This window comes from Mucor velutinosus (assembly GCF_035048745.1).
Source record: "Mucor velutinosus strain NIH1002 chromosome Unknown tig00000041, whole genome shotgun sequence".
Taxonomy (NCBI): Eukaryota; Fungi; Mucoromycota; class Mucoromycetes; order Mucorales; family Mucoraceae; genus Mucor; species Mucor velutinosus.
In genome coordinates, this window is record NW_027041905.1 from 1199706 (window position 1) to 1222624 (window position 22919).

Sequence of the window (22919 nt, forward strand, 5' to 3'; positions counted from 1 at the left end):
ACTGACGATTGATGACACTGGATTAATTCCACAGGTTGGATCCAATTAAGCAACATCAAAACATATATTCTGCTTATTCATATCATATATGGAAAAAAATTGGTACAGGCCATCACTAATGAAACCACATCCACTGGAAGATCTCATCAATGCTTGCATTTCAAATATCCTAGACACTGATTTATATCAGTGGGACGACATCGCCCCTCACTTGACAATTCATAATGGTCAAATGATGAAGATTCGCGATAATGACATGACTTAATCATAGCTAACTATATATTGCACTGTCCTGAGTATTCTGCCTGAATAATGCGAAAACTCTCGAATCTAATCTTCTTCCATTTGATACAGTCGATCATATTATAAAATTTACATCCCCAAACTAAACCTTTGAAAATCAATATTACCTCGCTATGATTATCAAACAAGGCCAATATATAATCCAGATGGCAGAGCATTAGTCTTACAGCATACAACGCTAAAAGAATCATACAATACTTATCAAAATGTTGTTTGAAAATTGAGTAAATCGTTGGTTCTTCATACGCGCCTTTTTCGTGCCATATTTATGAATTATAAAGAATGGGAGTAAAAGGTATACTAAGCCCCAGGAACTGAGACGTTATTCTAGACCTAATCATAGCATTGTAGAGAGAACAGTGATCTATTCCTGTCGTTAATTTAGAGCCTGTGTAATCTATCCATACATTTTGCAATCTAATAATAAACCTCTCCACAGCCAAATGCTCAAGCTGGATATGAATCATCCTACGCGCAGCAGCGTGTTCCCACCAAAAGACGTTATAACGTATTTTTAGTATGAGGAGCCAACAAACGTAATATGTACAGCAAGTAAAGGCTTTCATTTTGATTATCAGGCTTGCTACGTTATCAAGTGTTGATACCACGTAGACAGACGTTCTTTTAATGGGCTTTTTGGCGGTTTTTACCGCAATGATCGAATCAAGGAAGCGCATGTAGAGGGAGCATTTTGGCCAGAAATCGCAAATAGTGGGCTACAGAATATGAGAGATTTTTATTTTTTATTTTTTTATTTTATTTTTTTTATTTTATTTTATTTTTTTTCCTACTCCAAAGGGAGGCTCGATGTTTTGACGGTAAATTTATATAAAAAAATTTACAAATTTACTGGTTAAAACAACGACAGTGTTGTTTCACATAGGTCAAATCCGTCGATTTTGGACGTGTAGTAAAGGCAAAATTGTCGAAATCCAATTGATCGGATTTTTCACCCCAAAAACGGCATTTTTTCTTTAGTGTATAATATATCAAAAATGTTCCTAAAGGTACAACGCAGCACTCTGAATCATTTACTTGGATGTTATGTAAGCAAAAAATAGACTTTTTAGCAGAAAACGTCTTTTTGGTTTTTCAGGTACTACTCAATATTTTTCTAGCAATAAACATATCAAACTAGCACCATTCAATGCAGCTCAATGTGTTTTTCATATATGTATTAGAGAGTAGGGTACAACAATCACGATTTATATAGAAAAAACGTTTCAAGAATGGAATCCAGTTCATCCTGGATGCAAAAGTTTCACCAGCGGAAAAATGTAATTCGATCTCCGCTTTCTGCGGCCAGTTGTGAGCACCAGTCTGTAGTCTTGATACGATACAGCATTCAGGGCTGTCCTACGGCTTATGCACCTTTATTGTGTTATTTTCTACGTTTTAAGACTTGTTTTAATGACCATTCACTCTACCTATTTTTCAAGAATACTACCAAAAAGAAGGTCAGAAGAATGCATTCTCCAATAAAATTGGGACACAAATGTCGTCAATACATGCACCATTTGTCTGCTACTATCTGAAGCAGCCAATGTAACAGATATATGACAAATATGTTTATAAATGAGATTTTCAATGCATGAGGTTTAAGCTATGTGTGATGGGCAAAATCTCAGTGAATCTGGTTCTGAGAAAAGGCGCCAGAAATAAACGGCCTGTCAATGCCAAAAAGCCCAAATTGAGTGCAATCCTGGCTGCTCGTTTCCAACCCGTTGGCTGCTGTTTCGTGTTGAAATATTGTACTTCCAGCATACATGCTAAACCGTGCAAAGTGAAAAAGCAGAAATTCTCTAATGTCACTTTTCGGCAGACACTACAGATGATCAGTTCGTGGAATGCGCCACTCACTACGAATGCCATCAATCCTCGGCCTTGCTTTGTCGAAAGGAACCCATCTGGTACCTGCACTGCCTTCATTTCGTCGTCTTTCTTTAAATCTGTGTCTGTTTGAGTAGAAAAAACTTGACTATGCAGAAGATTGCGAACTGTTTTATTCCAGCGATTACTACAAATTGTGATTTAGTAACTCGATTCAGAAGCAAATGAACATAAGAGGTTTACCTCCAGAAGTCTCTTGGGCTGCGTTGATACGATTAAATCTTGTTAACGACTGGCAAAACTATCATCTATAGTAGCATGTTACCTGGTTGCCAGCAAAGGCGAATCAAACATGTCAATCATACGCCATCCAGTTACAGTTTGAGCTAATCCAGTTGTTACATCAACGACGCCCAAAATCAAGTAGGCTTTTAGTCCAAACAGGAATGTATCCAGCAAATTCTCCTTGCTCAGCCAAGGATATCTCAACATGTCATCAGGCATTGTTGGCAGAAAGGGTTCCACACCAAAATAAAGGGTAGCCAACTTGACAACACCTCTCAAACATTTCAAGAGGCCTAGTGCATTGACGCTCATTCTACTATCTGGAGCGATCGTTGAGCGATCCACGATGGTATTGTATAAAGCCTTTATCCATTCAGTCAGAGTGAACTTTTCTGTAGGTAGGTATGCACTATACGAAGCCAGAAACCACGGCACAGCAGCAAATGTAACATTATTTGGCTGCAAAGGCGATACTATGGCGAGAGGCACAATGGCATGTACAATTGTCATTCCAGCTCGAAGTGTCTTTCTGGATACAAACAATTTATTCTGGTAGCGAAGCAGGACGTAGTCGATACCGAGCATACAAACATATAGACCTGCCAGTTGTGCTGTTGGCAACACAATAGGCTCAGGCAGTGAGATATTCAGCAGTGGAGATGATTGAAGTGGCATGGTTTGATAATATCTATGCTGGAAAGAATGCCGCGCATCTGTTTGAGTTCCTGTTTTAAATGATTTCATTTGCGGAACACAAATTTGCCATGATCACCCTTTTGTTAATATCATCTCAGGGAAACAAATCAATTGAACCGTGCCAGAAACACTTGAGCAGTCTTTGCATCATAGTGGTTTTCGATATATCTGCTTGCGAAAATCATTTCTTATAAACTAATGACATCGACAATGCTCTAGCATTGAGGCTGAAGTAGTCAAATGCCGTCATCTATCAAATCTTGCTTTGATTCTTGATTCAATACGGCATTTCGCTGATATATATCAGTACTATACACCATGTAGCGAGCTAGTATGCTGTTCACAATGAGTACTCTAATCGTATCTGGATTTCAAGTAAGAATCAGTGCCACAATCATCATCAAATGCCTACTAATAAAGCAGGGACAGAGACTTGCTTTGTGACCTTTCGAACCGCAATAAATTTTTTCGAAATGTAAAAAGATGTTTGTTTTAAAAGGAAAGAAATTTTTCCGATACTTGAACTCTTTTTTTTTTCTTTACAATCAAACGTATTTATGGTAAGTCATCAGTCAGTAGATGTGGCAATTATGAAAATGTGTATTTGGTTGAAAGCACTGATGAGTTTGATCATGCACCACGCATAATCTTTATTGATGACAACTCTTTCACCATTAAAACCTGAGCGCTCTCAAATACACATTTTGATAATTTTGCTTTTTTTTTTTTTTTTTTATTTTTCAATGGAAAAAAAAATCTAATCATCTTGTTTATTGCTCATAGGTTCTTTAATCTCTCTGATTAATTCAATGTTTATACGTTAAAATAAATTAATAAATATGTTTTCTAAATCATAATCCATGTGTTTTTGTTTGATGTGCTGTTGTAAAGGGCTCATTGGCTACGATGCTGGTAGACAAATGAATGAATCGGCCAGTGACGCACAAAGTGTTATGGACCAATTTGATTTTCAAACACCTAATTATGTAGAATTGCATCTCTGTTTGCGTTTCTATTACCCTTCTTCTCTTTTGTACATCATCATGAGCGACATCTGGTTCGATGGTCCTATTGCAGAGGCCATTTCATTAGTAGCTGAAAAGCAATGTGTGTTTCTCGTATACATCCACGGTAACATCACAATGAGCATGTACCAGAAGGAACAAGCAACTGATATCAATAGCACAGATGAATCTGAAAAGACAAACACATTAAACAATACCTTGAAAGATGAGCAGGTACTGTAGAAAAAGTGCTCTTCATACAGATTGGATGCCAACGTTGCTACTTTGTAGGTTACCAAGGCAATCCGTGAGAGCACAGTTGCTGTTGCGATGGAGAGACATTCAGAAAACGCAGCCTTATTTGGTCAATACTGTAAGCACATGAAAGTGATTAACATTGCTAAAGCACTCATCAGCTGCTATCAGATCCTATTCAAACTGTCCCCATACTTTACTTTATCAAGCAAGGCACTATTAGAGACTTTGGCATTGAGACATTAACTGGTCAAGAAATTGTTGATAAGATTAATACCGTGAATCAAATCTCAACAAATCCTGCACAACAACCAGTTTCTGCTTCAGTGCCAGTAGCTCCTGCTACACCAGTTCCCGCACCACAACCACCAATGAATGATACCGCGCACATAGTAGATACAGCATCTGCCTCGAATACAGGCACAGCAAGAAAAGCTGAACAGGATGATGAAATCAACATAAAGAAAGCAGAGTAAGAACAACCGCATAAGCAGATAACACAGTATTGACACATGTATGTATTTAGAATGCAAAAACAATTGGAGCAGGTTCGCAAAGAACGCGCAGAGCGGGAGAAACAAGATGCCAAAGATAGAGAAATCAAGCGAAGACAGGAGGCAAAAATGCTCCAGGAAGCCCAACAGTCCAGAGTCGATAAAGAAAACAAGATTTACTTTGAAAAGATCAAGAAAGAGCGTCAAGAAGACGAAGCACACAGAAAGAGAGTGCGCGAACAGATAGCAAGAGATCGAGCAGAGAAGATTGCTCAGAGAAATGCTGAAAAGCAGCGTCAAAATTCAACATCGCTTACTACTCTTCCAACCGAGGAAGGCGCTAGCAACAGTAGCTTGAGCAATAATAGTCATCATGCATACAGTAATTTGAACATTCGTCAATTAGATGGCTCCAATATTCGCCATCAGTTTGAAGGTACTTGGATCATGATGGGATTGGTATTGAAGGCGTGTCTTTAACTGGCTCTTGTTACAGCTGTATCAACGTTATCAGAAGTGCGAAATTGGATTCAAGAGGTAAAGTGAGATAGGTCGCCATCAGAATACAATCAACTAAGGTATTCTATGTTTGTAGAATCGTACAGAAGATGCCAAAAAACCGTACAAACTTTCCTCTCAATTTCCAACTCGTTTATTCACAGACGCAGACGACAATACCACCCTAAAGGATCTGAATCTCTGTCCAAGTGCAACCATCATTATGAAACCTTTGAAAGCGGGATCTTCTTCAGCACGCAGTGGCATCAGCGGAAACAATGGAGGCGCAACTGAATATATCTATTCTGCATTTGATTTCATATACGGATTTGTGATCGCACTGATAAATATGTTGACTGGGTTACTAGCCACTCTATTCCCAACTAACGGAATGTCTCACACCAATGTTCCAGCCTCTCAGCATCAACAACCACTTATTCGCAGTATGAGAGGTGGTCAAAGACTTGGAGGTGAAGGTGTCTCTGCTGAATCATCTGCTACTGCATCTTCTTCAGCAGCGCAAAAGTAAGTAGCACAATATTAGTGATAGGAAGGGTATATTTTCTTATTGTATTCATCATGTAGACGCAATCCTTATGCTACAAGAGTCAATACGCTTCATGATGAGGATGATTCTGAAGACGAGGATAAGAGACCTACTTACAATGGAAACTCTGTCAACCACGAGTAGTTTATTATTCATGCTGTATGCACGGCAAGCTGTGAATAAATGTATACAATGCTAAATTACAAAAAACTTGCATTGAATGGGAGATATGTAGTGGTAATTGTAGAGAGAATATAAATGTATGCGTTTTGAGCAATGCTCAAGCTCTCCCTTTGAGCAAGATGATGTTTTTATGGTTGATTGTCTTACATGATTGCAGGACTATTAGTAATCTTTGCCTTTTTATAATGAGCTATCTTTCTAAGGTTTTCTTAAAAAAAAAGTGTGATGTGTCAAGCTACTCGCTAATAATCTCATCATATCACAATTCAATGCAGTGAGTTTGATGGTCTCAATTGTCATTTATATATTAGAAACGGATATTATACAGACCACCGAGTAATTTGAGCTACAGAGTTATGGGAACCCTATAATTTCCAGCATGCCTTACAGCCACCATCATCTGAATAATAAGCGGTATCATTGTGCTATGATACAGCGATACAATAGTGCCACTCAACCTAACATTTCCGGCTGAATATTTGGATGTAACAGCATGCTCTAAATTCAGATTGATGCATACAATATCTCTAAGTCTTTGTAGCATAACAAAAACTAGCCTATTGACAACCAAAAGTATGAAATATAGCCAAATTGGCCAGCTTCTAAGCCTTCGTATCTTGATATGTAGACCTTTATGAGCCACCGGAATAACGCCAAACAATTGTACTTGAGTAGTAGTAACTTCCTGACACCTTTGCTCAACTTTTTGGGCCAAAAAAAACATGGTAAAAAAATCGACCAAAAAGCATAAGGGGTACCTCATGGTTTTTTACGAAAATCAAACGATCGCGTTTTTCACCTCAAAAATGAAGACTTTTACTATGGTATGTATTGAATCAAAATGTTTCTCTCTATCCAAAGCAACCTCTGAAACCACTTTTATGAGGTCTTTATATGCAAAATTTTGACATTTTGGAGAAACCCCTTATTTCGTATTTTGTGAAATTGCTCAATAAGTTCATTCAAAACATCTAGTTTACTTGGCACCGTTGGATACGTCATGAAAAGTGCTCCAAGGATGTATTAGGAAGCGTAGTCTGAAAACCACATTTCATATAGTCGAATATCACAAGGTACATTAAAGAAGTCGAAAAAAGACAAAGTCTGTCCAATCTTGAACAGAAAAAATAAACTGAGTTTGAATCGATTTTGGCGGCGGCGTCGCTGCTGCTGGCTGAACAAATGCCTTTCTGTTGATGGCAATGATGATGACAATGATGGTTGCGATGCTGATTAAATGGGGATCATGGAATTGAAAGGACTATCAATTAGCCTGAATACTTTCTCTTGATTGTGTTGTGCATTTTTATATCTAACAACGCCAGTCAGTCTGGCTCACCCAAAGTATACGTGATCACAGCTTCCTAGTTATTATTTGCAGCATTTCAACATGGCATGTAGGTAGTATGCGTTTCATTAATCCGTTTAAGAGAGACTATTACCACTAGCTGAAAACCTATTTCGGTATGTCATGAGGATATTTTAAAGCTTGTGTTAGGGTATTCATTGGGAATGATGGCTGGAATCTCGTTGACAGTTGGTAGATTCTGAGTGTGTCTATCTTCACTAATGATTAACTCTAATCTCACTTGAGGGTTGAGCCGAATGCTCATTAATATGATTTTAGGCTTGTTGTTGTTGTTGTTCTTCTTCTTCTTCTTCATTCAAGGTCTCATATGCATGCTTGTAAATGCGAACAAGGGATTTGAGCCTTGTCCAATGCTCATTGTTCTAAACTTTTGGTACCTCTGACAACTTCTTTTTATTGAATTTGAGTATGTTATATGACTAGCCGATCTATCTCGCTACGCTCGATGTTAGCGCCGCCCTGTAGGCTCTCGCCAAAGGCATTTAAATAAATTTTGGTATATCAAGTAGATTTTAAACAATTTATTATTAGTTAGTAAAAGAAGGTTATATCAGAGGGAGGAGGAGCAGAGGTATCCCCTCAGCGACTTTTTTGAGATATTTTCATTGCAAGAGACTTCTTCATAAGGCAAATCTCCCCAAAAAAAGTATTTGCGCTAATCAATTGCCCTTCCAATTCCATGATCCCCATTTAATCAGCATCGCAACCATCATTGTCATCATCATTGCCATCAACAGAAAGGCATTTGTTCAGCCAGCAGCAGCGACGCCGCCGCCAAAATCGATTCAAACTCAGTTTATTTTTTCTGTTCAAGATTGGACAGACTTTGTCTTTTTTCGACTTCTTTAATGTACCTTGTGATATTCGACTATATGAAATGTGGTTTTCAGACTACGCTTCCTAATACATCCTTGGAGCACTTTTCATGACGTATCCAACGGTGCCAAGTAAACTAGATGTTTTGAATGAACTTATTGAGCAATTTCACAAAATACGAAATAAGGGGTTTCTCCAAAATGTCAAAATTTTGCATATAAAGACCTCATAAAAGTGGTTTCAGAGGTTGCTTTGGATAGAGAGAAACATTTTGATTCAATACATACCATAGTAAAAGTCTTCATTTTTGAGGTGAAAAACGCGATCGTTTGATTTTCGTAAAAAAAACCATGAGGTACCTCTTATGCTTTTTGGTCGATTTTTTTACCATGTTTTTTTTGGCCCAAAAAGTTGAGCAAAGGTGTCAGGAAGTTACTACCACTCAAGTACAATTGTTTGGCGTTATTCCGGTGGCTCATAAAGGTCTACATATCAAGATATGAAGGCTTGAAAACTGTCAAATTGGGTTATGTATTGCTTTATAGAGTTTATTTACACGGCATAAATCACATCTCTGGTAGCTGCAATTTACTGGAAAGGCAGTTCTGCAGTCTGTGCAGCTTCTAATTTGAGTAGGAGGCATATTGGTTTTGGTAAAGCTAATTCATGCAATTTTTGATGCACTATGTTGCTGGCAAGCTTATTAACAATGAAAATGAAAACCCGAATTTGCTGCTTGAATACTGTGGTTTTGCATATTCGCTTTGCAACAATCAAGCCCTCGTATAGATCAATGCTATCAAATGCTGGACTGGATGCTTGTTTGTTATAGGTTTGCACCTTTGCTTCGCTGCGATCAAGCCCTTGTATAGATCAATGTTACCAAGTATTGGATTAGACGCGTTACGTTCTTCCCCCCAAACCCCCTCCCCATTGCCGGTGGTTTTATTCACCTTGTACGGCACACATCTCTTACTTTTTTTTTTGAATGTGTTGCAGTATATGTAGTCAAGATGCATGAGCGGCTCTAATAAAAACTGCCCTAATATTGCGCTCAAATGCCACAAGTATGTAGTTAGTAGGTGTACCATAAGGATTTTTAAATTGGTCCGTATCAAGCCTGCTTAGAAATGATTCTCTTTCCAATTGTTTTTGTAGACAAAGGATGGAAAGTAGTGCAATTCAGATGGAACGCTTGGCGTGTGTTAAGGCTGAAAAGTCTAATATGTCGACCATATTGACTGCTTTCATACAGGGCAAAAATTTAGATTTTATTATAGTTTACAGGAAGCAGCAATGAATCAAGACTCTATTTCTTTTTCTCACTGCTATTGGAAGAATCAGCAATGGCTGCTGGTTCCTTTTCAGCTTCAGCATCAACAGAAGCAATGTTTTGAATCTTGTTTTCTCTGTAATAAGCATAGTACGAGACAGCTGCAGCAGGGCCCACGATAGGCGTGATAAGAGCCACTATGATTCCAGCAAAGATGCCACTACTGAAGACTGCCCAAAGAATGAACCCAACGGTCAAAGCAATGTAATCAATCAATAATGTACGGGTACCCAGCAATTGGCCCAAATCACCAAATGTCAAATCACCAGGCAAATTACCAGGAGCACCCAGCAGCAGCAAGATGGAATCCCAGATACGAATACCCTTTTGACCCACAATCCAGAAATTGACAAAGTGATTGAGCATATTGAGCACACCCAAAAACAGATACGATCTCTCCAGAGCATCCTTACCCTCTGCCACATACAAACGTTCCTTCAAATCAGGATCACGAATAGCGTCAATAGAGGAGCCGCGATTCTCGAAAAATCGAATACAAAAGCTAATAAAGGGAACAATGATCATGGGCAATACCATCCAGACGCAAATAAAGTCTTGCTCAAAGGCAGAGTCGTCCTTGACAAGAGGCGAGGCCAAGATGGCACTAGGGACACTGTAACCGAGTACGATACCAGCCAATGTACCATAAGCCTCGGGTAAAGTGATGTTCCAATTCAGTGTATCTGTCTTTTTGTTTCTGTAATACAAATCAAGTGGGATCCATAAAAGAGAGAATACCGAGAAGATACCAACAAAATTAGCTAACAGACCAAACAATGGGAAAGCGGCCAAGAGAGTTGTGTTTTTGAAGCCTTTACGAGAGCCTTCAAATGCCATGATGGCATAAGCAGTGCCGAATGCACCCATCATCAAGCGCATTAAAGGAGCACCCAGTAAGTCATGGAGAGGTTGCTGATTGAAATTGACATAGAAGCAGATAATACGATCCAATGTGCTGGAAAGGCCAGTGTAAGCTACACGAAGATTTCCGCTGATATCGTTATTTGCAGGATTTAGACACATGTTCATGATTTTAGGAGCCCATGGTTCAGCGCCTTGCTGTATGTTCAGTGTGGCATATGACACCAGTGCCGCGCCCAAGATAAAAGATAACAACACCTTCATAGTCTGCTGGCTGTTTGAGGAAAAGAAGAGTGAATGACGAAAAATTTGCTCTGGTATTTCCCCCCGTTCTACATGTTGGTGTAGAAACATAATTATGAGGTAAGAGTGGAACATTAATTTTTCAACAGTCTTCCCTCTGTAAGCATAAATCATGCTTTCTATTGGAAGAGCACAGGCATATTCCCGTTAAACCGACCCGAAAAAAAGGAAGAGGTTGAATTACGGTAAGGGCCAAATGGCATGAAAAAAAAAAGGGGGGGGGGGAGCCTCCTTCATAAATAGTAGAATGTCATCTTTTGTATAAAAAGCAATGTGTAATTACAAGGCATGTCCGTTGATCCATGTCTCGCACCAAAAATCCCATACTATTTTACATTGCTGTCAGTCCATTAGGCTATGTGCTGTTGACGCATCTCCACCATGTGTTGCTCCCGTTCAACATTCTGCAGAAAACAGCATGTCAAAATCCACCCAGCCTGCTAGAAACATACTCTGCCCCTGGCATTCACGATTTGCTGGACCGCATCGTGTGTGTGTTGGTCAGATTTTGCTCACAGGCCGTCAATGATCCACTGTGTTTCCCAATGACAGCTGCATTGGTAGGATTAGCCACTACTGCTTACGCCGTCATGTCGGTTGAAAGAGCTCGATTCAAGAACAATACGTTTCTGACGCCATTCATGATTATGATGGGCAACGTCATTGGCACTGGCGTGATTGCACCCATGGCATGGTTGCCATGGTATGGCTGGTCCTTGTACAGACACCAAAAGAAATCCAAGCAGAATCAAGTGGCCATCAATGCAAGCGGCAAATATTCAGACAAGAAGCAAAGCGTGAGAGAAAAGATCAGTGATTATCACAAGCAGCAGCACAGCATGCCACACGTAGCGCCTCACCGTACTTTTGGCATTGCATTAGCTACACTGTTTGGCCAGTTTCTCCCCGTAGCTATCTTGGTATCGCACGGCCCTTCGCTCACACAGCGTAACATCCTTGCTGTGTTCCAGTATTTCCCAATTACATACGGCTTGTTCGAGTGGATCATCCCCTTTTTCGCCAGCCATCTGGATTGCAAGACCAAGCGGGGCGCCACTGACAGTGTTCGGCTCATGTACACTGGCATTGCTAGCATCAATGCATTCCTGTGGTACTGGGTTTGGATCAAATGGTTGCAAACCACCAGCGCACCTGATTTCATGGTGAAACAATGGATAGCACTGTTTTTCTCTTTGGGTAGCAGCGGAACAAATCCAGTAGCGTACATGCTGATGTGGGATATTGTGGCACTTTTAACGACATTTACCTACTGGGCGTGGCTGGAAGATGGCAAGGACGGTGTCAAGACGGTGCTGTATAGCTCCCTGTTGTTTGGTCCTGGTGCTGGTTTAGCGCTTTATACCATGAGAAGAGAATCCCGCATTTAAATAAACTTTTGGGATCTGGAATGTCGTACGACTCTGGGTGAGCGAGGAGAGGAGGGGAGTAAAGGGGAAAATCTGTTTGCTTTATAATTCTACGGGAAGAAAATTTCCTTTCGGGGGATATTGCGTGGAGGTGGAGGGGGAGTGGTGGTATAATAGATCCAAATGTATTACCTAATAGATATGACGCATAAATCTTGGAGCATTTGGCGTTTTTCCATGGATTTATAAAAGGCTGAAAAAAAAAATAATTAGGTTGCTTTTCTTCTTTATCTTTTTTTTTTAAGATACTCTAAATCACTACAAAAATGGCTGTTACCAAGTTGACTATTGCTCCTGGCATCGATCAATACACCTTGATCAATAAAAGCAAGACTTTGGCTGTCATGGTCTTGACTTACGGCGCTGTTATTTCCCATGTGCTCACTCCTGACAAGACTGGCGCTGTACGCGATGTTGTGCTTGGTTTTGATGATTTCGAATCTTACAAGAATCCTGCCAATCCTTACTTTGGTGCTGTTGTTGGTAGATATGGTAACCGGTAAAGTATATCTGGTCGACAGAGAAGAAGGCTGGGATATTAACTTGCTGTGCTTGGTAGTATTGGTAAGGGTCAATTCACAGTGGATGGCAAGGACTACCAACTGGCTATCAACAATGGCCCCAATGCCCTCCACGGTGGTCTTGAAGGTTTCGATAAGAAAATCTGGACTGCCACCGTTGTATCTGAAGAACCTGCCTCTGTCCGTCTTGAGCTTGTCTCTCCCGACGGCGATCAAGGCTATCCTGGCACAGTAACCACCCAACTCACCTATACTGTCACTGACGAAGACGAGCTCATCCTTGAATACCATGCTACAACGGACAAGGATACTGTAATCAACTTGACAAACCACTCGTACTTTAATTTGTCTGGTGTCGAGCTGAACCCCAACATTTTGGATCACAGAGTGACAATGACGGATGAGGTAAAGGCTGTACTGGAGTGTGATGGTGATTGTCTGCCTACTGGCAAGGTGCTCAGCTGGTCTGAGGTGCCATGGATGAACTTTTCTGTAAGTGGTCTAGAAGAGAGAGAATTTACCAGAGTATTAAGCTGAAAGGGCCATCTTTTTTTTTTTTTTTAGGGTGAGAATGCTGGTAAGCCTATTGGTGCTCGCCTTGAAAACCTCCAAGGCACTCGTGGTTACGATCATCCTTATGTTATCCACAACGACTACAAGACAGACACTGCTGGTCTTCCTCTCCGTAAAGCAGCTATTGTCTACTCTCCTGATACTGGTATTGAATTGGAATTCTCTACAACTGAGCCTGCCTTCCAGTTCTATACAGGTGGCTGGATCGCTTCTGACAAGATGACAGCCAAGAAAGATCAAGCTGGAGGCAAGATTGGCCCTGCTTCTGGTTTCTGTCTTGAAGCATCTCGTAATCCTGATTCACCCAACAAGCCTGACTGGCGTAGCGCTACTTTGCTCCAAAAGGATGGCGTCTATTCTCAAAAGACAGTGTATGCTTTCCACGCTCGTTTGGACTAGTTTGTCCATTTTGTCATCCTCATCCTCATCTCTTTTCACTTTAACTCGTTAAATAAATACCAAAAGTCCTCCGTTCTCGTTTTTTTTTATGATAATCAGCGGTATATATAAACTCTAAATCGTTTTATTCTGTGTATTCCCATGTCTCCCGTCTGAACAAGGTTTTTTCCTTTGATCAAACAAAAAGGTTCTCTGGGAAAAAATGATATCTAAGAAATGGGCCGGTAAATAATCTACCAGTGATAGACATGAATATTAATTGCAGCGCCACACAGCCAACGCGCACAATGCCTGTAGGTTCCTGCTTGAGCTTGCCTTGTCGAAGCTCCACTTCAAGCATCACTGCAGCGCCTTGTAACGAAAAGAAGAGCAAGTTCTCTAACGTTATGTGTCTACAAGCACTCATGATGATCAACTCGTGGAAGATGCCACTGATGATGAATGCTAAGAGTCCTCTACCATGACGTGTTGTCCAAAACGACTCTTTAGGCAACTGTTGTTTGGCTGATCCATCATGTGCTACCATGACATCATGATCCTTCTTGTCCTCTTCTTCGTCGTCTGTGGTGGAGGATTCAACATTGATCCCGGCTTGCGTCCTGATCTCTGCCTCCATGACTTGTGCTTTGGCGGCTGCTTTGGCTGCTGCTCGAGTCATTCGCTTGGTGGTTGTAGTCGTTGTTGTTGTAATAGAAGTGGTGATGGTTTTCTGTATTGCTTTCTTTGTGCCTCTCTTCTGCTTTGGTGCTTCCTCTTTCTTCAATGCTACTACGGTAGATGCTGTATCAGATTTGCTACCATCCGCAGTTGCTGTGCTCTTTGGCTTGAATACTTGTGCATGCAATAAATTTCGAACCACTCTGTTCCATCGTCGACTAGAAAATCCCATTTCGTATCAGCCATGGACCTCCTATTTTTGACATGTTGAACTTACCTCCAGAAATCCCTGGGACTGTATGCTATAATAGGAGAGTTGAATACAGTGACCATATTCCAAGCAAACAAAAGCTGTTCCATTCCCATAAACACATCCACAATGCCCAACATGCAATACGCCTTAACACCAAACAGCACTGTATACATCATACTGGCTGCACTATACCAAGGATACTCTAATGCATAATCTGGATGACGCGGTAGCAGAGGATCGATCATGAGATGCATGAATGCGATTTTGAATACACCCAGAGCCATCTTCGCAGCGCCCTTCACTCTCACCTTGGTGTTGGATGGGGGCTGGTTAGCATCGTCATCAATGGTTATCTTGAAAATGGTGTAGACGTAGCGTTTGATGGTGAGTTGATCCGTTGGCATGTGCGCAGAATACGATGCTAAGAACCATGGCGTAGCAGCCAATAGCACGTTGGCAGGCGGATAGCTGGTAATAAAGACCATGGGTATCAGGATGTGAATGACGGCCATGGCAATTCGCAGCTGTTTGGGCGATATGATAGATGCGAAATGACGTTCGTTACGTAGCAGGAAAAAGTCAACAGCACATACGACGACATACAATGAAATCAGCGCATATGCTGGTATGATGATGGCGGGCGGTAGTGTGATGTCTATGAACGGTGGTTTTGTGTAATCGACAAACATGTGTAGTAGTGGAGAGAAAGAGGAAAAGAGAAGCGTATATCGCTAAAGAAGCCTTTATTTCCTGATAGTTCACATTCGCTCCTTGAAATGAAGTGACAAAAAATTTCTTGCTTTTACTTGATGAGGCAAAGTATGCATTGTATTTGCATGTCTAATTAGCCTGAGCTTTGTGTAATGCTACAACACCAAATAAGGGCAGTGTGTGATATAGAGTATATGTGTTTTATTCATTCAATAAATGTACAATAGAGATAAATCTAAGTTTGCTCAATGAGAAGAATTACGAGAATTGCGATTGTCTGCAGTACTGTTGACATCTTCCACACCATGCGCTTCGGCCTTTTGTGGAACAAAGGTTTGGATAGCTACCAGCATAGGCGTGTATAGAGGAAGCCAAATCCCATGCCCGCAATGGTTTGAGAGATAACAAGGAAGGCGGTAGAAGAGGAGGGTTGACGAGCGGGAATCATGAGGCCAACATCCAGCATAGTCAAGGCAACACCACTCGAGACGAATGGCCTCCAGACGCGGAAACGTTTCATCACATAGCCCACAAGCGCCTCACACACGATATAAGCAATGTTGTAGCCTCGACCGATCATGAAGGCTGTAGCAGCAGAGAACTTGCGAGACACTATGAGGTAGATGGTAAAAAAAATTGCCAGTTGACAAAGGAGATGGTAGTGACAGTAGAGAGAGTCAAGGCACCGTAGATGGGGGGGTATGGGTTTCCCATTTGGCCAGTGGAATGATAGGCTTGGCAGCAAACTTGGTCTCCCAGACAGCAAAGAGAACCCAAGCGATGTCACCTGAACAAAGTGTAGCAAGCGTAGTAGGGCTAGTCCAACCGCCCCATGAAGGAAGAGCAAGCACAAGAGGCAGGAGGATGAGATAAAGACCAGCCACCAACAAGATGCTGCCAACAATATCAATTTCTGCCATGAACCGAGCTATTATCTGCCAAAGAGACATATTCTCTTCTTTCTTGGTCTTCTTTCGCTCTGTTTTGAATTTGTCCGTAAGACCTGACTTGTTGACCTGGTAATATAACTTCCACATGTTGCCAGTCAAAGGGAAAGATGTACCAAAGAGAATAACTGGGATTATCCCATAAGCGACACGTCAATGTCCAGCATCGAAAAGAGCACCGCCCACGCGAGGAGCGATAAACTAATTGATGATACCTGGAGTGTTGTAAAGTTGTCTACCGCATTGGTCAGGTCAGCAATGGTAACGGGACTCAGGATGTTGGCACCAGTATAAACAAAGGCATAGATCACTTGGCCACAGACCAGTGTGTTGTAGTTGTTGGCAGTGGCCAGGACAACGTTGGAGATGATGCAGAATACTAGAGCAAACGTGTAGCATTGGGCTCTGCCATACAGGTCAGAGAGCTTGGAGTAGATGGGCAACAGGGCTCTCTGGAGGATGTACGAGACGGTAGGCATCAGACTGGATGAGGTTGTTGGTCTCAAAGAGACTAGTGACGTTTTGGCTGAGAGAGAACTTCATGTTGGTTTCAAAATTGATGGCCCAAGAAAAGAGCACAAGACTAGAAAGTATGAGTTACTGACGGAATTTACTCATAAGTATACATACCAGATAAACAGAATGTACCTGTCCCATTTGTTCCATACGGCCTTGTAGAATTCAACAGTTTTGACACCTTTTAGCGATGTATTGGTGTCTAAAGTAGTAGTAATTGTAATGAAATAGCCACTTAAACGCAACTTGATTGAAAGCCGGAATTCATCAAATATCACTCATTCAAATTCATGCTATTTGAATCTATTAATAAAGCGCTCAAATGTTCATCAACAAGTACTTGAACACACTAAAGTAAAGATGCACGCATATCTTGCTGCACATCGTGTGAATGAATCACTTCTGATCACAATGTATTCAATCACACTCATGAGGGTCGTAATAAGTAATGTTATCTTTATCCAAATAAAGTCAAATCAATAGCAAGCATATTCAAATAGGACGACTATGCCCTGATGCCATAGTTGCACAATAGCCCAGAAAAAGGGCTCTACACTTCAATAACAAACATCACACCTTAAACTGTCAAGGTTACATTAAATCATGCTATGACAATAGCTCATCCAAGACCATCAAGGTTGCTTAAATCGGCCCCTATGGCCAGTGCTCTTGCATTGATTACCACTTTAAATCAACCATTAACAACAGTTGCCAGGTATCGCAATAGCAGGACCTATTGCTCTCTATCATCACTAACCCTACAAGCTAATTGCAAATATATAAGTGCTACTCTTCTTTTTTTTTTTTTTTTTTTTACTCAATTCCAGGATCTTTAGTTCATTTTATACACAAATATAATACAGTTGATTTCTATTGTATTTTTAATATTGCTTAATATTTTTTGTGAAACCCATTAAACCTGATTTCACTGCAGTAATAGGTGACATGAGTAGTTCAGTGATTTATAACGTTCAACAATCACACGCACAGTCATTTATCTACTTTCCATTTCGTTAAAAATGAGATTCTGAGCGCTGCCCTTTTGAAACAAGGATAAAATGCAACAATGATAGGATTATGATTTGATGGTGAGTTTGCATCCAATTTGAAATCAACGCTCTTTGATGGACAAAGCTTTATATTACTGATATCAGCTAGTGCATCTCGGTTTGTATAGCAACTATTAGTTGAGCTCAAGTGCACTTGATAGGGATTAAATGTGATAACGTGCTTGTGGTTTCTTGCACGTTAGCTTACTATCCAGGTGCAAAATCCCAAACAAACCAAGAGCTAAAAGAAAGCATAGAAGAGTCAAAGCGAAACTGGAAACAAAGCCTGAAAGCTAGAAAACACATCCAAATGGCACTAGACACTTCAAATATGACACACTACTTCAAGTTTCAAGGAGTATGCTTGTAGTTTGTTTGAAGAATAGACCACTGTTGCTAGGATGATTGAATTGGCTGAGCAATCGCAATCGCAAGGCATGAAATGGCAGTGGCAAACTAATTGAGCTTATACCGACTTGTGTATGCTTTATAGGCAGTTGCATCGCTGCATGAACGATGGAATCCAAACGAAATCGGAGAAAATAGGGTGGGCATGGTAAATGCATGGCATTCTAGCCTTAGCAAGCTCAGTGCAAGTACAAGTCTGCTCGCAAGGCGCTTCCTTGGAGCATTCAGGCAAGATGAGCATGTCATGCTAGCTCATGGCCAGAGCATACAAGGCTCAGATAACTCACTGATCGGCTCCAGATCGAGATGATTTCGTGTTCCCATGCGGATGGCTCGCGTAGTTTGATTACTTTTTCCCTCTCAAAATTTTCGTGCCATCTAAAACTCTCTTTCTTCTCTATTTTACAATTTTTGCATTGCACATGGTTGATTTTTCACAGATATTCAAAGCTACCTACTCTGGCGTACCCGTTTACGAGATGCTCTGCAAAGGCGTCGCTGTCATGCGTCGACGTTCAGATTCTTATCTCAACGCAACACAGATTCTCAAAGTAGCAGACTTTGATAAACCGCAACGTACACGTATTCTGGAGAGAGAGGTGCAAACTGGCCAACACGAGAAGGTGCAGGGAGGCTATGGCAAATACCAAGGTATTGAATACATCTACTTGATACCCAAAATGATACTGACATGCTGTAATTAGGTACTTGGGTGCCATTTGAACGCGGTAGAGCACTCGCTGAATTGTATGAGGTGGATGATGTACTAGCGCCCATCTTGCAATTCGTAAAGGGAGATGAGAGCCCACCATTAGCACCAAAACATGTAACAGCTGCCTCTGCGCGTCCTCGCAAGTCGCGTGATGCCCGAGCTAGAAAGAGACCAAAACACTTTGATGACGATGTATTGGACATGGACGAAGCCTCGACAATAGCATTAACCAGAGGAAAAGATCTGCATGCAAAAAATGACGATGGCAATACATCATCACTATTGGCAACGAAACGATCCCGAACAACCAAGCAGAAAGATAAGGCATCTACACCAAAGGCGATTAAGCTAGAAGTGACCAAATCCTCTGCTGCAGAGACCAACAAAACAATTGCAGAGCAAAGTTTAGCAGACAGCAAGCAAGAGGAAGACGAGGAAGAAGAAGATGATGATATGATGGAGTTTGAGATGAGCGAGAAACCATACGCACAGAGATTGCTCCACTATTTCATGTCTAGCAAGAACAGCATTCCGTCCTTGTTCACCCAGCCTCCTGCTGATCTCGACTTTAATGTGATTATTGACGACGAAGGCCACACGAGTTTGCATTGGGCTGCTGCCATGGCTCGCATCAAGATTGTCAAGCTTCTGATTGAAAATGGCGCGGATTTGTATCGAGTCAATTACAAAGGACAGACAGCGTTAATGCGGTCCGTGTTGTTTTCCAACAACTTTGATAACAAAACATTTGAATCGTTGCTGGATTTATTGCGCGCCACTATATTCAACATTGATAAGAAGGATCAAACAGTATTCCACCACACAGCTGCCATGTCCGACTGGAAAGGCAAAATTTACGCATCGCGATACTACATGGAGTGCTTGATCAACAAGCTCAAGAACAACCAGTCTGAATTGATATCCATCTTGAACGTGCAGGATACCAACGGTGATACTGCTTTGACCATTGCTGCTAAAATCGGCAACAGACGACTGATCAAATTGATGATTGACGCTGGAGCAAGTACAGAAATCGCAAATGAGGATGGTATGACACCTAAAGACTACTTTGGAGAGATTGAAAAGAACATGGCAACACGAACATCTGCAACATCGCCTCCACCGCTCACATCATCTCCAAGCGAAGCAGGTAGGAGCGCCATGAACGAAGCAGATACTAGAGAAGTCTTAAAGTCGCGAGTCGAGGCCATGTTCAAGCATGTCACCAACGATCCATCCACTGCGCCGCCCATCTCTGAATTCTTTGACGACTTTGCCGAAAGCTATGAAAAGGATCTGGTCAGCCGAGAAAAAATGCTGCAGAAAAAGAAGATTGAATTGAACTTGTATACAAAGCGTCTGGAAGAAACCAGAAAGATAGTGCTATCATCAAACTTGAGTGAAGATGATGCAGAAATAGCGGCCATTATGCAAAAAGCCGAAACGCACGGCAAAGCACTGGAAAGCAAATTGAGACGTTGGCTTCAGTTCAATCAAAAGGAGACGCTCAAGTTATTGCAAGAGAAATACAGCAAAGGGCATGACGACAGTGACGCTCACGGTAGCAGCAAAGATGATAAACCACCATCACCTCCGATCTCAGACACTGTCCAAGACTTGCAGACATCAGCAGACAAGTTGAAAGACGAGTTGAAGCAGCTGCAATCATCTAGAAAGAAACATATCGACACACTGATTGAGATAAGATGCAGATTACCACCCAAAAAGTACCAGGACTACAAGCGATTGATATCGACTTGCTGCAATGTCGCGTATGAGAATGTGGAGGAGATGTTGACCCCATTATTGGAGTCTTTTGATAATGATTCCATGACATTGGCTGGAGAATCCTTGAAAGACGAAAAAGATCAGCCACCACCATCACCATCATCCTCGTTACCAACAACATCCGCATCACATCAGCAGCAAACAGTGGATGCTGCATCCTCTTGAACATAACATTTAATTATATATATATATATTCCCTCATTTTCTTTTTGATTTGCTAATAAACCGGCTTTCTGATTCCATCCTTTTGATATATATTCCCTGCTCAGCTCTGAGTATTATTTAAAACGCTTCCACGAGCAACCTGTAATTGCGGATTTAACCGTTTTACAATGCGCCACGTCCGAAACAATGGACACAACTCATATACAGGCTCACAGCATACTTTTATTACCTCTGGCTACTCAAAAAAAAATATGCATATTACAGCGAAACCTGAATGTATTCGAACCGTGTTTTCTCCTGTTCGAGGCCGTTTTAGACCACCAGAGCAGCACCAAACAATTGCTCTGATCTAGGAGTTACTTCCTGACACCTTTGCTCCACTTTTTTTTTGGGACCAAAAAAACATGGTCCAAAATCACCCAAAAACCCATGAAGGGTACCCTCATGGTTTTCATCGAAAATCAAACGATCGCGTTTTCGACCTCGATAACGAAGACTTTTACTATGGTATATATCAAATCAAAATAATTCTCTCGATCTAACACAACCTCTGAAGCTTCTTTCATGCGACCGTCCTATGTAAAATCTCGACATATCCGCCGAAAACCTCATTTCAGATTTTCTAAAGTAGTTCACTTAGTTCATTCAAAATACCTCTTAAAATTAGCACTGTTGGATGCGTCTCGAAAAAAACTCCAAGAATGTATTAGGAAGTATTGCGTGATTATCACTATTTCTATAGTCAAATCTAGAAAAAAAAAAAAAAAAAGATTAAACATGTCGAATTTGAACCAAAAACTAACAAATTGAGACAAATGAAATGAAGCGGGTCTTAAATATTTTGGCTAGCCAAAATGTCTCATTATGAAGCTAGGTGCTATCGAATGCTCTTCAGAGAGCTTCAAAGACTAGCATATCTTCTTCGATATTATACTGCTTTATTTAAAACATCTTTAACGCATTTAAATACACACAAATGATGAACTGTGGCGAGGAAGAGCTCTGAACTGTTGTACGAATGGCGCCAATCGTCGTGACATCGCATTGATAGAGACGAATGCGCCCTGAGATTGATATCATCTCACCGTTGATAGCCTAGAATCACATGCAAAAGCATAATTCACTATTCTTTCAACGGAAGACAGTCATTTTAAGATTATGTTTCTGGATGTTAGCAAATTGTCCAATCTTTGGTATGATTACGCACGATTTAGTAAAATTTACGCTTGTGCAATGATCGATATTCAGGATATGGTTTCACGTTCGTCCGTGTGTGCCTACATTACTTATTAAAAGGTACCAATGATGCTTCATTTTACAGAAAAAAGATTAGGATGTTGTTCGGGAATTATGCCTTAATTAGATACTGTATGAAGTTGACAGGTCCAATACCGCTGTCAAATCGACATACAGAAGCAGCCGTTGATTACACTGTGCCTATCATAGCTGAAACGCATATCTACATTGGCCTTGTTGTTGAGTCCATCATCATGAACGCCAATTCAATGATTCGAGTCAAAATACACCAGACATCAAGCCAAAGATTTGTCATTAGCTCCATAGTATGTATGACAGGTCTGTTATTTCCATAATCTCGGAATCAAGTGACATACATTCATAGCAAACATGTACCAATATGCTATCGCATGAAATTTGTAGAAGAGATAAACAGCTTTCCGAACTATCTACGGATCCTGGTACGGATATCTGCCTGCTTATCTATCAGTATTATACAGATGAGTCTGGTAAGACAAGTCATCATGTAACCATAGGCTGACACAGCCTGTGCTACCATTAACAAGGTAGTTTAGAAAATTTTTCCCACCGAGATGGATTTGGACAAGCTTGAGTACTCTCTACCATGGGGATATTGTTTCCAAATCAGGATGTATTATTCATCGACCCTTGTTGATTGGCTGCAATTAATAAATGTGGGGGGAAATCCCTTTATGTGATCTGGCAACTATATACAGGGATAGAGGAGGACATTGGACCAAAAGAAAACAGATTAAGTTT

General features: G+C 40.9%; 9 protein-coding genes across 9 annotated transcripts; 4 read left to right on the forward strand and 5 right to left on the reverse strand.

The window, feature by feature from the left end:
• Nucleotides 1-1887: 1887 nt before the first annotated feature.
• Nucleotides 1888-3093, reverse strand: MBP1_1 (Transcription factor mbp1; the record flags this gene model as incomplete). The annotated part of the gene is made up of 3 exons (XM_064819973.1): nt 1888-2320; nt 2377-2394; nt 2459-3093. 3 exons carry the CDS (start codon nt 3091-3093, stop codon nt 1888-1890), a joined length of 1086 nt encoding a protein of 361 aa, XP_064683893.1.
• A 1064-nt stretch (nt 3094-4157) lies between these two features.
• AMO1 (peroxisomal copper amine oxidase) lies at nt 4158-6056 on the forward strand (the record flags this gene model as incomplete). Its single annotated transcript, XM_064819974.1, has 8 exons — nt 4158-4245; nt 4303-4352; nt 4410-4491; nt 4545-4845; nt 4900-5303; nt 5364-5404; nt 5463-5890; nt 5951-6056. 8 exons carry the CDS (start codon nt 4158-4160, stop codon nt 6054-6056), a joined length of 1500 nt encoding a protein of 499 aa, XP_064683894.1.
• Nucleotides 6057-9589: 3533 nt separating this feature from the next.
• Nucleotides 9590-10738, reverse strand: ATC70_000561 (uncharacterized protein; the record flags this gene model as incomplete). Its single annotated transcript, XM_064819975.1, has 1 exon — nt 9590-10738. One exon carries the CDS (start codon nt 10736-10738, stop codon nt 9590-9592), a length of 1149 nt encoding a protein of 382 aa, XP_064683895.1.
• Nucleotides 10739-11079: 341 nt separating this feature from the next.
• On the forward strand, nt 11080-12165 carry ATC70_000562 (uncharacterized protein; the record flags this gene model as incomplete). The annotated part of the gene is made up of 1 exon (XM_064819976.1): nt 11080-12165. The coding sequence occupies one exon, from the start codon at nt 11080-11082 to the stop codon at nt 12163-12165; it is 1086 nt and encodes a 361-aa protein (XP_064683896.1).
• Nucleotides 12166-12470: 305 nt separating this feature from the next.
• Nucleotides 12471-13697, forward strand: ATC70_000563 (uncharacterized protein; the record flags this gene model as incomplete). Its single annotated transcript, XM_064819977.1, has 3 exons — nt 12471-12703; nt 12764-13217; nt 13290-13697. 3 exons carry the CDS (start codon nt 12471-12473, stop codon nt 13695-13697), a joined length of 1095 nt encoding a protein of 364 aa, XP_064683897.1.
• Nucleotides 13698-13872: 175 nt separating this feature from the next.
• GCD1 (Translation initiation factor eIF-2B subunit gamma) lies at nt 13873-15296 on the reverse strand (the record flags this gene model as incomplete). The annotated part of the gene is made up of 2 exons (XM_064819978.1): nt 13873-14572; nt 14632-15296. 2 exons carry the CDS (start codon nt 15294-15296, stop codon nt 13873-13875), a joined length of 1365 nt encoding a protein of 454 aa, XP_064683898.1.
• Nucleotides 15297-15661: 365 nt separating this feature from the next.
• ATC70_000565 (uncharacterized protein) lies at nt 15662-16355 on the reverse strand (the record flags this gene model as incomplete). Its single annotated transcript, XM_064819979.1, has 2 exons — nt 15662-15930; nt 16106-16355. The coding sequence occupies 2 exons, from the start codon at nt 16353-16355 to the stop codon at nt 15662-15664; spliced, it is 519 nt and encodes a 172-aa protein (XP_064683899.1).
• Nucleotides 16356-16399: 44 nt separating this feature from the next.
• ATC70_000566 (HTH APSES-type domain-containing protein) lies at nt 16400-16744 on the reverse strand (the record flags this gene model as incomplete). Its single annotated transcript, XM_064819980.1, has 1 exon — nt 16400-16744. The coding sequence occupies one exon, from the start codon at nt 16742-16744 to the stop codon at nt 16400-16402; it is 345 nt and encodes a 114-aa protein (XP_064683900.1).
• Nucleotides 16745-18660: 1916 nt separating this feature from the next.
• Nucleotides 18661-20903, forward strand: ATC70_000567 (uncharacterized protein; the record flags this gene model as incomplete). Its single annotated transcript, XM_064819981.1, has 2 exons — nt 18661-18889; nt 18943-20903. 2 exons carry the CDS (start codon nt 18661-18663, stop codon nt 20901-20903), a joined length of 2190 nt encoding a protein of 729 aa, XP_064683901.1.
• Nucleotides 20904-22919: the final 2016 nt, after the last annotated feature.